General features: G+C 57.3%; 1 protein-coding gene across 13 annotated transcripts in view; it reads left to right on the top strand.

Moving 5' to 3' along the window:
- The window catches only part of PALD1 (phosphatase domain containing paladin 1), a 95,904-nt gene extending 82,053 nt beyond the window's left edge, over window positions 1-13,851 (top strand). For 7 of the 13 annotated variants that reach the window (XM_070612062.1, XM_070612045.1, XM_070612039.1 and 4 more), the window contains 2 exons: window positions 9,942-10,097; window positions 12,047-13,851. In XM_070612062.1, the coding sequence (XP_070468163.1) occupies window positions 9,942-10,097; window positions 12,047-12,199 (309 nt within the window). In that variant the 3' untranslated portion in view covers window positions 12,200-13,851. Of the gene's footprint in view, window positions 1-4,109; window positions 4,231-4,504; window positions 4,559-9,941; window positions 10,098-12,046 lie in introns of all 13 variants that reach the window. The other 6 variants (XR_011537963.1, XR_011537960.1, XR_011537964.1 and 3 more) reach the window with 3 other exon arrangements.
- Window positions 13,852-16,556: the final 2,705 nt, after the last annotated feature.

Here is a 16,556-nt window from a genome sequence, read left to right on the forward strand (position 1 = left end):
CCTGTTTGTTGAAGAGCCTTTATATGCGTTTGAGTGGAAGTGCCTGGTGTCAAATGCTGCTCCTTTATAAGGGTGGCCCGTGAAATTAATTCCTGTCGTTTCCAGGCTGGGTGATGCTACAGTAAAGGTCATAGTGCACGTTGCTCTTTCATCTGTGTGGCTTTTTTTTCTGTAGGCTGATTCTTAGAAGTAGAATTATTGAGTTGAAAAGTAGGAACTTATTTAAAAAAATTATTTTGGAAAATTTTAAACAGAAAATTTCGAAGTAGGGAGAATAATTTCATGAACCTTGTGTGCCCACCTCCCAGTTGCAGGAATGACCAATCAGGGCCGATCTTATTTCATCTAAAGCCCCTCCAGCCCCCACACCCCTAAGGCATTATTTTGAAGCAAGTCCCGAATTCGTATTGTTTCCTCTGTAACTATTTCAGCGCATACCTTAAAGGGGGATCTTTTAAAAAAGATCATCGTAAGGGGCTGGCCCCGTGGCCAAGCGGTTAAGTTCGCAGGCTCCGCTGCAGGCAGCCCAGTGTTTCGTTGGTTCGAATCCTGGGCGGGGACATGGCACTGCTCATCAAACCTCGCTGAGGCGGCGTCCCACATGCCACAACTAGAACAACCCGCAACGAAGAATATACAACTATGTACCGGGGGGCTTTGGGGAGAAAAAGGAAAAAAATAAAATCTTTAAAAAGAAAAAAAAAAAGATCATCGTAACGCCATTATCACACCTAAAACAACAGTGACTTCTCAACATCCAATACCTGCTCACTGTTGAGATTTTCCCACTGGTCTCTTGAAGTCTTTTTGCAGTTGGATCCGGATCCAAACCAGATCCATGAATCTTGTTGATTTGATTGATGTGGCCCTTAAGTCCCGTTGAATCCAGAACAGCTCTTTCCGCCCTAAAGTGTATTTGCTAAGGTGACCAGGCTGTCTTCCTGGGTGCCCCACAGTCTGGATCTTGCTCGTGGTACCCTGGGTTTGGTTTAGCCTGCGTCCCGGTCCCTGGGCTTCCTGTAAGCGGGTGGAGACCACAGAGGCTTGATCACATTTGGCTCGGTTTTGGCTGGCATAGTCGGGTGGTGCTGTGTGCTGCACAGGGGCACGGAAGGTCCTGTGGTCTCTCCTGTGACCTGGCAGTGGCTGGTACTAGTCCCCTGGATTCCTTATCTCACTGGGGCCTGCAAAACAGTGATATACCGACTCTCTCATTTCCTCTGCATTAATGAACTGCAATACTTCCAGAGAGAACTTCCCCGAGGTGCCGCGGGGGCAGGTGGCAGGTCCAGTGCTTGCTTTGCCTGGCTTTCCCTGTCTTCAGAGGAGGTTCGGGGTGCTTCTCTAAAGCTGGGGGGAGGGATGTTGGATTTGGTGACCCCACTGTAACGTTCCTGCAGACGAGGAACCGGAGCAGACCGGATGAAGATCTGGGTGACAGGGGTGGGAGCTGGCTAGGAGAAGGAAGATGGAGAGGCTCATGAGTGGAGGGTAGGAGTCACTGGAGGCCAGTGCTGGAGGACAGGGGCCCCAACCCCCATATGTCCTGACCTCTCAGCTAACTCAGAACCAGCCTGCCAGCTGCCCACACCAGGCTGACTGTACTTTTTCACACCTGCAGTCCTGCTCAGTCCTCACCGTGTGCCTGTGCCTGAGGGAGGGCGGGCTGCAATGTTACCTCACTTCTGCATTTGAGGAAGGGAGGCACTGGGCTTGCCCGAGAACACACAGTGGTGGATGGCAGGAGGAGAGCGAGGTCCCGGGTCAGGCCCTCTCCACCAAGCCACCCTGCCTTCAAGGAAAGGAGGCGCAGTTTTACCTCCCCTGCACACCCCAAGCCCCGCTGGGGGGAAAAATAAGAGTTAGAAGCCGTGATCCTTGCCCTTGTATTCTGGGCCTGAGTAGGGGAGAGAGAGCCAGAAGAGAAGCACACACCCCAGCCATGGGTCATGGTACAGAGGGGATGGTACCAAAGCTGCACACACATTTTCCATGGAGACAGACCTTTGCTGGTGTAACAGTCTCGGCTCCTCTCTCTGCACAGGCCTGTCTCCGACTGCTCAGCCTCTGGGGGCTGCAGCTGGTGATGCCTCTGTTCTCTGGAGCGTTGGTGACATGGGGTCAGGCCTGGTCTCCTGATGTGTGTGAGGGGGCCAGAGTACTCAGGGCATTTAAAAAACCAGAGAAAGAGAAGCCCTTTGAACTAAGCCACTCCGTGGGGCTGTGGTAGAGGTGAGAAGGCTGGACCCCAGGCTGAGGAGAGTCCAAGATGGCCACCAGCCCACCGTGGTGACACCATCTGGTGGATTAGTTGTTTCCTGCTGGGCCTTGAGAGGGAAAATATTTGTGAAAGAAACCAAGGTCAGGGCTCCTGGAGGAAGCCCTGCTGGAATCATTAATGCCAGGGGCCCTTCTCCTTAGCCTTGGCTGGTGACGTCAATTCTGTATTCTGTATTTCAAACAAGCTGATGTGTGCCCCGCTGTCCCTGAGAAAGAGTCTGAAGAAAAGCTGAAGTGAAGGTAGCCACAGAGAGAAGCAAAATGTCCTTTGTTCTCAAATTGAGATTTATTTTAAAAAGACTCTAGTGCTTTGACTTTGAGCAGTGCTTTTTGAGTTTTCTAAGAACTTGCCTTTTGTCTCCTCTGGTCCTCAGAGCAGCTGCTGAGGAGATGAGGGCAGGTTTTATTCGATCCATTTTACTGGGGAAGACGCTGAGGCCTCAGGAAGTTTCATGACCAGCCGGAGGCAGAGCCAGAGCCTGGCCTCCGGCCCCTCTGCCAGCGTTCCTTTCCCTCCTCTGTGGCAGCCACACCCAGGGGGCAGTTTTGTTGTGGCAGAAAAAGGAAGGGTTGGCAAGGGAGCCACCAGCCCCTACTGCGCGCTCTGCCCGGGTTGGTGCAGAGTTGCCGGGAGGGTAAAAAGATCCGTTCAGTGCCCCAAGCACTAAGGTTGTTTCTTAAGAGAAATATAAAGTGAGACAGTTCTGGCTCTGAGCCCCAGGTGGAGTCTCTCTAGGACACTGGCTTGGCCAAAGTTGTTCCCTGGAGACCACATTCCAGGAGGTAATGTGTCTCCAGGGCCCCAGGCCGTCCGATTAGAGCAGCCCTGGGATGCTACGAGCTGTCACATAAAATATGACGGAAGGAAAGGGTTGCTTCCCAAGGCTTTTTCACACCCGGCCCAAAATAGAGCCAGTGGTTGGCGAGTGGATGCACAAAAAGTGTGTGTATGTGCATGTGTGTGTGTGTGCACACATGCATGTATGTGAGGGGTTGCAGTCTCGCCTCCAGCATCCCCCCAGCGCACGCCCCATCTGCAGAGACCCTGCCTCTGCTTACTGCTCTCTTTGTCCGGGTTGTTGTTGTCACCAGAGGTGCCTCTTTCTGCTGCTCATCTCTGCTATGCTGTGCAAAGGCTCATCTCTGAAACCCTGACTCTCAGACCCTGCCTGGCACAAATAAGGGCTCCACAAATGTCTGTCTGCTGAGTGGCTGGACAGGTGGAAGTTGGAATAAATCATCATATGATTAAGTGGAAACCCGACCCCCTCCTTCAGGATACCTTTGGGTTCTTGTCCGCATTGTTGGTCTTCCAGGAGAGGGTGCTCTTCTGCAGCACCCTAAAGAGCCTGGGCGGGTGGTTGGAAACCCCAGGTTCTGGCCCTGGCTCTGCCAGTAACTGCCCGCACAACCTTGGGCGAATCGCTTTGGTCTGTCTGGGCCTCTCCTTTTCTATCTGTCACCTGGGGTCATGACTGCTGTTCCGCCTGCCTTGAAGGGTGGTGGTGAGGACCAGCCTGGGTATGGTGTGAGGTGGGAGTGCGTATGTGGGATGTGTTGAGCAGGGGGCTGGGACACCAGGCCAACTCACTGGCTTATGTGCAAGGACAGTGGGCTCCTGAGGGCCAGGACTGTGTCTTGTTAGCGCTGAATCCCAGCGCCTGGCCCAGGGATGAGTAACGTTTGTTGAATGGCTGCCGCACAGAGAAGCCCACGGCACCAGGTTTAGCCCCGTCAGGCTTTGAAAGTGCTGCACAAAATATGACGTCTTTGGAAAAGCAATTACCTACGGATGGGCCCAAGGCCATTTTCTCCCTTCCGGGAATTAGGTACAAAAGCTTCCTTGTGCTCCAGGCGCCACTGCTACATCCTGAGGATGGAGTTTGCAGGGACTCATGGAAACCCCCGGAAGCAGCTGGCGCTGATTGCTTGGGGGCCAGTGTCTGCAAGGTGAGAGGTAGTGTTGAACTGTGAGAAGAAGGGCGGGGTCTGAGCTCTGGGACCCCACCCCTTAAGGGGCTGGCCATCTTTGAGGGCTGTCAGCTGCCCGCCCAGCCTGGGCCGCTCCAGGTGGAGGGCAGAGGTCACCAGACCATACTTGTTCCTGTTGAGAGGGTGCAGGAGAGGGCCGCAGGGAGCTCCAGTAATGGGGGGCGGGGGGTCGTCTGGCTTGCGTTGACACAGGCCGTGAGGCTGGCCTGGCTCCTCTTGTTTCTCCTCTCAGGCTCTGTTCTCCTGGAGCCTGTGCTGTGTCTGGCTCTCCATGTGACCTTGGCAGGTGAGTTCGCCTCTTTGACCTCAGTCTCCCTTCCTGGAAGGCAGAGGGATTGATATAGGTAACCCCAGGCATGCTGTGATGCAGGACTTAATGACAATGCAAGGTGCGAGGACCAGTCATTTCCTGATTCGACCAACACTTGCTGTGTACCTGCTGAGGGCAGACACGGTGCAGGTGCTCGAGATGCCTCAGGGACAGAGCCAGGAGTCCCCGCCCTCATGGAGCCTGCACTCCAGTGAGGGAGACACACAGTGAACAAGCCACAAGTGAAGGTCACGGTGTGTCGGGTAGTGATATGTCTGTCAGGGGAGGGGGTTGCAGTTTTATAAAGGGTCTGGGTCAGGAAGGGACTCATGAGAGGGTGGCATTCGAACATAGACCTGAAGTGGGTGAGGGAGGGAGCCATGCCAACATCCAGGCAGAGGATACAGCAAGTGCAAAGGCCCTGAGATGGGAGCTGCCTGGTGTGTTTGAGGAGTAGAGGGAGGGAGAGGGGGCAGGAGAGGAGGTCAGAGGTTATGGGGGATGGGGGCAGACTGCAGCGGCCTTGTCTGGGATTGCACAGAAGGATTACACAGACTTCGGTTTCTACTCTGGGTGCCGGGGGCCAGTGCAGGGTGTTGTGTAGAGGAACCGCCTTAATGTTCTGGTAGAGTCACTCTGGTGCTGTGTTGAGAATAAACAGCGGGTGGGGTGCCGGTGGTGGCAAGAAGGCCAGTCAGGGGCTGTCACTCAGATGAAGTGGCTTGGACCAGGGTGGTGAGGGGTGGGCAGCTTCTGGGAGCCTTTTGAAGTAGAATCAATGGGATTCCTAGTTGGTTGGGTGTGGGGTTGAGAAGGGAGAAGTCAAGGAGGAATGTCAGGTTCGGGCTGAGCAGCAGGAAGGATGGAGTGGCCCCTCAGATGGGATGAGATGACCCAGGCAGTGGGTACTCATTGACCAAGCAGGGACCGCTGCACACCAAGTCCTAGCCAGACCCTTGGGCCATGAGGAGGAGGGGGGGTAGAGACCTGGTTGTCATCTGGTGCCTGCCCCTGGGCTTATCACTGTCAAGACTGATCATGCCTTGGTGAGGCAATTAGAAACCCTCAAGATGGAATGTATCGCATATTTAATGAAATGGTTCAGACTGAGAGCAGAGGCAGGAAGGGTGGGGCTGTGGGGCGCAGCACTCAGAGCCCTCGCTGGGAGAGTTGGGCTTATCCTGGGCCTGGAGGGCCAAGCTGAAGAGGGCCAGGCCCAGAGGAGAGAGGGTTCGGGCAGGAGGAGGGGCGAGGTACCAGCACAGAGGCAGGGGTGAGGCGGGACTGTGGTGAAGGGGCTATGGAGGTAGGAGAGCTGGGATTTGGGAGTTCATGTCGCAGCTTGGAACGCTGTGACCTTGAGTGGTTACTTAACCTTGCAGAGCCTCATCTACAAAATGGGATGTCCCTGTTCCTTCACGGGGGCGCTGGGAGAGCATATTAGAATCTAAGAATCAGATCTGGATGTGACGTGTTCAGCCCGGCACGTGGCATGCTGTGGGCCCTGGACACACCTGGGGCGGCCTCCATGGGCCTCTCCCAGGTGGCCCAGCAAAGAGCAGAGCTTCAAGACAGCCACTGCTGACAACGCTGGGCCCGTGTTGATGCCGGCAGACCGCAGGTTTGAGAGGCCTGAAATGCCCAGTGCCCTGGCCACCTTTCCCGGGCCCTTCTATTTTAGGGCTCAGTCCCAATGGACGAGGAAGTGTGTCCAGCTCTGCCGCAGCTAATGACAGCCTGCCAGGCATTTAAAAGCAGCTCCACTATTTTTATCGACAGGAGGTGGCTGGCCTGTCCTCCTCCCCAGACAGTGCCAAGATGGGTGACTTTAAGGAAACCAGGGCCTTGATGGGAAGATAGGTCATTGTCTCAAATCATAGACTGTCGTCGGGCAGGATGTGCCCACGGAACTGTCTGGGGGTGTCGGGCGTTACCTTTGCCCGGTGGTCTGAATTTAGAGAGAATTCTACCCTGCCTTACCAGTAGGGCTCTGTTTTCAGTATTCCTCAGAGTCAGTCCTCGGTGTGTCTCTGGGGGCAGCAGGTCTCTGTCCCCATAGGAGCAGGGGCACGGAGAGGAGAGGGCTGGTGAGTCCGTGTCCCCAGGCCAAGCCCAGAGCTGAGGGCTTTCCATGCCCACTGGACATTTCTCTGAGCTCTTTAGTAGAAGGTCGTTTACAAGGCTCTTGCCTGGTGGGACCGTGGGTGATTTCCTTTCCTTCTTTCTAAGAAAATGCTTTTAAATAGGCTCCGGGCCTTTGGGTGGAGATTGGGGAGCAGAGTAAGGGATGGGGCGGTGAATGCCCAGTGTCGTACAACGTGAAATAGCTGTCCTTAGAGATAGGCGGAGTCGTGTGGTATTGGCCACAGTTTGTATTTAGGTAAAATCTTTTTTGGTTCACTACCTAATTTCTAAACAAAAATGCATTTTTTCGAGCACTTGGTTAGTTGATCCTGACAGCAGTGGGCATCCTGCCCCCACCCCGCCCCAGTCATCTTCCTGCAGCAGCCATGGGGCCATTCCCAGCCTCAAATCCCTGGAAGCCTTCACTGGCCCCTTTGCCTGTAGGGTCAGGATGTGGCTGGGCTTCCACACCCGGCTCTGAGCCCCGCCTTGCACCGTCACCCCTCCCCTGCTGCCACAAGCGTCGCTCTTTGACTCCTTTCTCCCCCTCTCAGGGCACCTTTCTGCCCCCTTCCTCCTAACCCACCGCAGGTTTCACCTCCTCTTTGATGCCCTCCCTAGTCCAGCTACACGCCCTGCCTGGACCCCATGGGCCAGCTGCTCTGGGTGCCCTAGTGGCCTTCTGCCTGCCTGCCAGACTGCGAGTGTCTCTGTGGGCGGGGCCTGTGTGGGCTTCTCCCTCAAGCTGTAGCCCTCCCTCCTGTTCTGTGAGCGAGTGGACCACGTGGCTCTTCGTGGCTTACAGGTGCTTCCCCATACCTTACTTTACTGAGCAGTCCTGCCTCCAGAAATGTAGGGGCTGAGATTTAGACAGCAGATCCAGGACCAGCACCCATTTGTGTCTCTCAGGGAGTCAGAGCACTGGATGGGGGCCCTCAGCTCTCCTGGGCCCTGACCACTCTCTGTCTTCCACCCTTGCCCCATCCCCAAGGGACCAGAGCTCCTCTGGATGGTGTGGGTAGGCTGGCTGTGCAAGTTACTGTCCACTCATGTGACCCCAGGAGCAAAGACAGCAGAGACATCGGAGGCTGAGTTACCTGAGCAGAAGTGGGAGGTGGGGGACCACGGGCCCTGCAGGCAGGCCCACTCCAGCTCCTGGTTCTTGGGGCTGTGGGTCATGCATGTCTGGGGCGGGGGGCCCATCTGGGAGCCTTCCTGCAACAGCCTGGAGGAGACACACGTAGTCTGACTCTGGGTGCCTGAGCATGAAGGCTTCCAGCTGTGGCCCAGCTGTTGGGAGATTGCCCATCCTGGTTCCCAGAGGCCTGGGACTGGCTGTGCCCTCCCACAGATGTTCTGGACACTTGGGGGAATAGCCCCTGTGCCACATCCTCTTCCTGGAGCAGAGGGAGCTTCTGTGGGCCCTGGGTGGAGGCCGGGGTCGGGGTGGGTGCCAAAGGTTCACTCCCCTGAGTGGGCAGCACATAGGTAGTGGTTAGAGAGCTCAGGTTGGCACTGTGGCAGAGACATCCCACAGTGGGAGAGCTGGCTCTGTGTCCTGGGCATTGTCCCCCACCTGACCCTAGCCCCTACACTGAGGAGAACCTCCAGAGGACCCCTTGAGTCCCCTTCCTCCTGAGCGTTAGTCTCCCATGAGACTTCTGCTAACAGGTCACTCCTACCCCCAAACCTGCAATGGCTCCCAGTGCTAAGGCCCAGGTGCTCAGCCTTGGCCACAGAGAGTCACTGGGAGCTTTTCACGGTCCTGATGCCCAGGCCCACCCCACACAGATTCTTGTTTGATTGGTCTGGGGTGGGACCCAGGCACCTGCATGTCAGGGTTGGGAAGCTGGCCTCTGGAATGGACTTCCCAGGTGTCAGGAGCGGCTTCCATAATTGGGTGGCAGACTAGTTCCCCTTCCTGTTGCTTCGCATCCTCCTTGTAGCCAGGCCAGCCGCTTCCCAACTGCCCTGCTGGGCACCATCCTCACCTCCATGCTGCCTCCACTTGGTGCTTGCTCTCTCCATCCAAATCCAGCCAGGCCAGGCCCTCCCGGCCCAGCTGAATCCCATGCTGTCTGGGAAACCTATCATTTTCCTGGCTGTCCCTGCCCTCCCCAGCACGTGGTCTGGTGCCATCCTCTTAGAAGGTGCTCAAGATTGCTTGTTAAAAACATCACTGCCCCCACAACCCCCCATCTGCCCCCACAGCACACACCTGAGCGCTCTCCCCTCCCTGAGGTGCTGCCTCTCTGGCTGATCCTCACCCCTCACCCCTGGTGGCCTTTCTGTGATCTGTCCCCAGCCTTGGGGAGGGTGAGGGCTGGATTGAGGGCCATAGGCTCACCCTTCTGCCTCTGCTCCCGAGCCATTTGAGAAACAGGCAAGAAATCAGTTAGGGACCAGTCAGGATCAGAGTCCGAGCTGGGGTTTCTCCCCCTTCCCAGGCAGGGATGACCTCACCCCTGTGAGCAGCTGGAGGCCTCAGAGCCCAGGCCGAGGGAGGGGAGAGCCCACGCTGCACCCAGTGGTAACCCCAAGAGCTCAGCCCTCCTGACCACTGCCCTGGCCCCCTCCCCATCACTGAGCGGAGCCCTTGTACCCACCCCTCCCTGAGGGCGGCCTGAGGGCTTGGGAGAGGGAGGAACCAAGAGTCTTTCCTCTAGTCCTGGGAGGTTCGGGAGGTGGGGGAGGAGATGTCCCCTCTCAGGGCTGACAGGAGCTGGCAGTAAGGGTCCTTCCTGGTGGTTGGAGCTGGGTGTCCAGTCTCAGGGCCTGTGGGGCCTGCCACCTGGGGGGCCTCTCCACATTTCAGGGGTGAGGAGGATGCCTGCACAGAGCTTTCCTGGGGCAGCCTGTCCTTGTCTGGTGGCCCTTCAGAACAGGACGGTGGTTATGATTTCACCATGAGGAAATGGGGGTTCGGGGAGGCCGGGTGACCTGTTCACGGCTCTCAGCTAGGAAGTGGGTTTCTGACTCCTGAACGGGGCAACCCCCTTGGCGTTGCTGTTTGAATCCCTTCCTCCCGTCCTACCCTGGTACTGAGGGCTGTAGGGGGTGTAAGTGTGTGTGTGGGGTGTGGGGGGTGTGTGTGGTGCATGTGTGTGTAGATATGTGAGTGTGTGGGGTGTGTGTGTGGTGTGTGTGTGCAGGTATGCGAGTGTGGGGGGTGTGTGGTGTGTGGCGCGTCCGTGTGTTGCGGGTGACCCCATGCTGACCTGTCCCGCGTCCCCAGGCGAAGGCTGCGCGGTCGCAGCAGGAGGCCGGGAGGCTGCGCCTGCGGAGCCTGCAGTACCTGGAGCGCTACGTCTGCCTGGTGCTCTTCAACGCTTACCTCCACCTGGAGAAAGCCGGCTCCTGGCAGAGGCCCTTCAGCGCCTGGATGCGGGAGGTGAGACTGCCGAGGCCACCCAGAGCCTCACCTGCGGGGCCCTGGGGACTGGGTGGGGGTGGGGAGACAGGCCTGTCAAGCAGGAAGCGTTCTTGTCTCCCCCTCTTCCATTTGGCTGAGATTTGAGTCCCCAGCCAGGTGTCTGTGCTTGGCAGCAGTCAGTGAAAGTTGACGAGTGAGTCAATGAGTGAGTGAGGAGAAGGGGGAGACAGGCAGGTGGGGACAGAACAGGGCGGTGTGCAGGCGGGCCCTGCTCTGCGTCCCCAAGGCCCCAGGGCCTGGATGCTTCAGGCCCATTATGTGCTCAGCCCTCACCTGCTCTGCAGGGCACGATGGCATGGTGGCCCAGCCCTGCCACCTTCCAGCTGTGACCTTGGGCAGTTTAGTTCTGCTCTAGCCCACTGCCCTCAACATGAACATGGAAACAATGTCGATTGTGTCCCCGCTGCCTCAGAAGGCTGTTGGGGGAGTCCAGACCCTGCGCTAGGCTGGTCTGCCTTAAATGGCCACTGTTACTCTCCAGTTCTGTGGAGAAAGACCCTGAGCACACAGAGGTTACGGACCTCGTCACGGTCAGCCTTAGAGCCAGTGGTTGGTTCTAAGGCCACTGTGTCGGCTTAAAACCTCCCCTCACGTTCCCCCTCCTCCGTCCCTCTCTGCCTGGCTGGGCCGTTCTTCTGGCTCAGCTGGTTTTAGAGGCAGAGCTGCCGCCTCGGCACCTCTAGGTCGGGAGAGAGGCCTCCTGCCCTCCTCGGTGAAGTGGCCTATAATTCCCTCTCCGCCAGGAAGCCGCCCTCCTGACCTCACCAGTGCTGGCGGCTCTAATCTGGACTCAAGGCTAGCATTAGCTCCGATGACGTGGGTGGGCGGGAGGACAGGAGGCCACTGCCCCCCACCAGAGTGGGTCTGGGGAGGTTCTGGGGCTTAGGCAGGTGTGATGGGCTCAGAGCTGTGAGGGGATGGAGGCTCGGAGGCTGCTGCAGTGCCCTTCCTGGGGCAGGAAGGGTGCTGCTGGGCGGCTGGGCTGAAGATGAGCCTTGAGAGTGGTCCTCAGGTTCATGAGTGTGAGTCAGGACCTGATGGGGTAGGTCACACCAAGGCCATGGCAGGGCCACCCTCTGAAGCAGGCCCTGGTTCAGCTTCCTCTTTGAGCCCCTGGGTGGGATGGAGAGTGGAAACTGAGGGAGCCAGGGCCTGGGGAGGAGCTTGACTCCCTCCCCTGCTGAACCTGGGTGGTGGGTGTTGGATGGGTGTCAAGGAAGGAGAGAACTGTGGTCCAGGCAGGACTGTGGGTTCCAGCCTCGGGGGCCCTCAGCCCCTCTCTCCCCGGGATGACTGGAGGGTGGGGATGAGAGTTGCCTCCGGTCCTTTGTTCTGAGTGGAACCTGCCTCCTCCCCAACCCCCGGGATGGTGTGGAGAGAAGGGGGCTGGTTGTTGGATGGTTTGAATCTGGCGCCAGGGCCTGGATGACAGGGCTGCATGGAGAGTATCCAGGAAGACCCACCTGGGGCTGGGGCCCACAGTGGACCTGCACGGCCCCCAGCCGGAACTCGCAGCCCAGGGGCTCTCGTTGGCTCCTGCATCCACACTGCGGGCCCCAGCTGTGATGCCCTGTGCTCCTGAGCGTCCCCATGGAGTGTCGAGGCTGCACAGGCACAGGGGGTGCTTCGCCGCCCACCCGGCTCCCGACTTGCTGTCTGCTGAGTGTTCTCTGTGCTTCTGTAGCCTCCATGACGGTCCCTCCAGGGTATAAGGAAACTGAAGCTCAGAGCAGTTAATAGAAGTCAACACACAACTCGCTCAGGTCACTGAGCTGGCCTGAGGCCCAGCCCTGCCTGTGTGCTTTTAGTTCAGTGAGGGGAGGACGGTGTGGCAGAGGTGGGCAGGGTGACCTGAATGACACCCCTCCTCACCTGGAACACGGCCTCTGTCTCTGCTTTCCACCCAGGTGGCATCGAAGGCCGGAGTCTATGAGATCCTCAACCAGCTGGGCTTCCCTGAGCTCGACGATGTGGAGGACCAGCCCTTCTCGAGACTGCGCTGCCGGTGGCAGGAGCAGAGCCACAGCCCCGAGCCTTCCGCTGCCGGGGACTTCCTGTAGGACATGCTCCCCCTGGCCCTGCCCGCTCCTTCCCACAGGACCCCATGCAGGCTGGAGTGTGTGAGGTGCTCTTCACTGGGAGTGGCCCTGGGACACAATTCCCCAGCTTCCCAGAGAGACTGGGGTGGGATCGGGACCCCTGTTTTGAAAGAGCTTTTTATAGGACAGTCAGCACACAGCCATGCCTTGGAACTACCCCCCAGGGAGGCCTGGGGTGCGCCTTGCAGACTAGCTGGCCTGGCATCAGCCCTCCAAGGAGCTCACTCCTCAAGGTGCGAAACCAAGCTGCTGGCCACTTCCGCGCCCTTCCCCCAGTGTGGCTCTGACAGCCATGGCGCCTGTTGGACCGCACGGCCAGCCTGGTGCCCTTCTCTTTCTTCCCCTGGCTGCTGCTCTCCGGCCAGGCGGCTCTCCTTTGGCTGCCTGAGTGCTGCCCTGGGGCCCCTGGTGTCCTGGGGAGTGGACGGCGCTCTGGGTGGATTTGTTACTTTGAAGGCAGCTTTACCCAGGTTTCCTGCCTCTCATGCCCCATCTCCAACCTGGAGACTCCAGGAAGGACAGCCACATGGTCCAGTGGGTCCCGTCAAGGCCGCTGCCTTGCCCTCTGTCCCCTCCCCGGGGCTGGCAGGACTGTGGAGGTTTCCAAGGAGCGGGAAACATCAGAGATCCCCTCTTGGGGAGGAGAGAGCTTCCAGAAGTGGTGCAGCGCTGTGGAAGAGGCCTGCTCCATTTCCCCGGAGCCTGGGCTGAGGAGGCCCAAGCCCCCAGCTGCAGGTGCCTCTGCACGTCCTCCCTGCCCCACCAGCCCATGGTGGCCCCGTGTCCCCACCTGCTGCAGCAGGAGCCCCGAGGATGGCCCGGCACCCTGAGGGAGCCGTGGAGTGTGTGACGGTGGGCTGAGGATGGCGTGAGGCATCTCCTGGATTCCAGGCCATCCTTGCTGAGCACTATCGAGCTGCCTTCCAGTGGCAGCAGCAGGGGCCGAGCGCGGCTGAGTCCGCTCGGGACCAGCTCTGTGCAGACGGCGGGAAGGCTACTCGGAGAGGCGGGAGAGGCGGTGGTGTTGAGTGAGTCTTGCAGCTCTGCCTCTGGGGACTGGTGTCTGCTGAAACCAGGGGCTGAGCAGCGCAGAGGCTGGCCTCTGGCCTGGCTCGTTGGAGGCCTTTCTGGTTGGGCGTATGCACTTCTGCAGAAAAACAGGCAGGTGTGTCACTGGTCATGGTATTTGAAAAGGGGAGAAGAGGCCGAAGTTGTTCCTGTCTACCTAGTATTGGAAAATATTTGACCATCTTGGCTGAATTCTTTTGCAAAACTACTGTATGTCTGTTCACTACCTTCTCAGATTTGTTGTTGTTCTCGTTTTTATTTTTGCATGTATTAAAAAGTTTTAATTTCTTTGCAGACAACGTCTAGATGAAGGATCAGAGGTCAGGGCTGACTTGGGAGGGCTTTTTCGTAGTCTTAGGGTTGACCCTGACTTTGAGCTGTGCTGCGACCACTGACCGGTCACGTCACCTCTCTGCCTCAGTTTCCCCATCTGTAAAATGGGAGAATAATACTTGCTTACCTACCTCACAGGGGTGTTGTGAGGATTCATTTGTGGGTTTTTTTTTGTACAGAGCTTTTGAGCATTAAAAATGGCTAAATATGAAGTGTGCCTGCCTGCTGATGTCTGCAGTGTGGGGCAGATGGTACGGTGCAGGCTGGGGTTCCTGCTCCTTCAGAGTAATGGCAGGTGGGCAGGGTGGGTTGAGAGCACCTGCCCTTAGTACTTCTGATTCTCAAAGAAGGTAGATTTTTCCAGACATCCCTCTCCTTCATATCCCCAACTATGCCTTACCATCTCACTCTGGATGCCCAGGGCTGTCATGCTGAACCCCTCCTTGAAGAAAGCAACATAGGCTAATTCATACTGAAGTGTGAAGGGCTGCTGTATCCAGGAAAATGGAACAAAGTGGCATTTCAGAGCCTATGAAGGAGGGTGGACCTCAGCCTCTGCTTCTTCCCCCCGCCTCCACAGGCTCTGCTTGGCCCCTTCAGGTCTCCGGATGCTTGAACACACTCGCGTTGAGAGATTGGTGTGTAAAGAAGCTGTGGGGAGAGTAAGGCAGAGAGAGCACTGACCCCAGACTTCTCCCCAAGCTCTTCCAGGATTAGAGGAACAACCACAGGGTTGTAGTTTTGAAGTCAGCTGGGGTCAGAATGGAACCCAGAGCCCCCACTGTGGTAGGGTCAGTGGGAGGGAGGGCCTCCTGGGTTATTCCCAGCACAGCAGGGTCCAAAGATGCTCCATGTGGCTTCTGAGTGTAGGGGTGTGTGCATCAGGGTGTGTGTGTGTGCGCACGCACACGCGTTTCTGCAGTTCTCTGCCTGGGGTGAGGGTGTCTAGGTGAGGAGACACAGAAGTGGGTGGGTGTGTTCACATGTGTGTCCTCAAGTTCCCCAGGCCTGCTGCAGCTGTGGGAGGACATCTAGCAGTGACACGGACGGTACTGGCTCACATTTCGGTAGCTCCTCTGCTCAATGGTTTCTGAAGCCTCTGATTAAAGTAGCGATATGGTCAGACTTTGGACCAGCACCTGACGTGGAATAAGTGCGCAATTGGTTTTAACTGACTTGGCAAAGGCTCTCTCCAAGTCCTCTGGGGGTGCTCAGGCATAGTCCCCCACTTTCTTGCCCCATGTCTGGTCACTGTCAGGTGGGCTTCAGGCCTCACAGATGCCCCAGCCCCAGATGCCCAGGCTGGGAGGCGTCCTCTGGAACGAGCCCTTGGGTCTATGCTTACTGTGGCTGAGAGTCCCCACCAGGGCACCTGGTTGAGCTGCTCTGAGGACCTGGCGCCCCTGGCCAGTGGCCTCCATATGCCTGGCTCCCACTCCTTTATGATTCGTTCTCTCCTGGATGCTCCTGATCTTCTGGGGTTTGGCCACACCGGTTTGCCACTGTGCCCAGACCAGATGGACCTTAGCTGGGTCCAGCTGGGACCCCACCTGGCTTAGGGGTGTACCTATGCAGGGTAATGAGTGCACACAGAGTTCTGTATATAAGGGTAGTGTGCAAGGTGGAGATACTGGCACATGGGCTGTGGGCAGTGATTCAACAAATAAATATTGGGCTTTGTACAGAGACAGCCCTGCCTTCCTGGAGCCTGTGGCATTTCAGGGAAGAGAGAGTGAATGCATCATTCCCACTGGGTGTGGCGAGAGCTAGGATGACGCGGCCGCTGCACAGGGGCGGTGAGGTTCATGAGCAGAAATCAGCCTGGGGCCCGGCTTCCACTGCTCTCTTCTTACAGAGCTCCTAGAACAAGGAAACATTGATGTCATGGACCTGGGGTCAGGGGACTAGGGGGCACACTGTACCTGGGATTGGGCCACCACATCCCAGGAAAATCCTACAGCACAGATGGTTTGAACTCTTCTTGACATTTGCCCTCCCATCCGTTGCCCGGACTCCAGGCAGTGGCCATACTCCACAGGCGCATCCTCCCAGGGGGCCCTGGGTTTCTTGGCTCCTCACAAGACCAGTTGAGGATTAGCTGGAAGAATGCAGTGCCCACCCAGAGGCTGCCTGCCCCATCCTTTCCTGTGGTATCCAGTATGGGGACCCCCAAATGCACCTGCAGAGTCAGCACAGTCATTGGTTTTATTTCACAAAAAGCTGTTCATCTTTTATTCACCTGAGTGGAGAATGATCACATGCTGGTTGTGAAAATTCAAGCAATACCTTTATGCTCCCAGTTGCTGCTCCACTCCCCGCCCTCTGGTTATAGAAGGTGCCCTCTCAACCAGAGCACCCCCGGGGGGTGTTTGGGCTTTCCTCCAGGCTGCACTGTCCCTGGCTGTGGCAGCCCAGCCTGCTTCTCTGGCCTCCTGCTGTGTGACACACACGCTGCTTTCTGCTCAGGCAGTAAGAGTGGTTTCAGCATCCATCCGCCGCCACTTCAGACTGTGGGTGAGCCAGCCTGCCTCACCGAGTCTTAACTTCCTCAACGGTCAGTAGGATTAAGATGCTGATTTTGTAGGTGAGACCAGAGTTACTGTGGGTGAAGAGCAGAGCGCCATACCTTACACACAGCAGGATTCCTGCAGGAATTGCCTTCTTCTGTGGAGTCTATTATGAAACCTGGAGCAAAGGAGTCCAGCTGAGGTGTCACTGAAGTAGTGACCGGGAGACAGGAGGCTCCTTAAAAGTCGGGGAAGCGTGAATGAGTAGCTGTGTGATGGCAGGGGTCAGGCGGTGCCCTCAGCTCTCAGGGATGCACGAGCTTGCCCAGGGCTCCTCTGCCCCAGAGGAGCCAGTATGAGGGGACAGAGGCACTCCTTCTGTCCCATGCAGCGTTCTCTTGGGGAAGCTC

This window comes from Equus przewalskii, chromosome 1 (genome assembly GCF_037783145.1).
Source record: "Equus przewalskii isolate Varuska chromosome 1, EquPr2, whole genome shotgun sequence".
NCBI classification, from domain to species: Eukaryota; Metazoa; Chordata; class Mammalia; order Perissodactyla; family Equidae; genus Equus; species Equus przewalskii.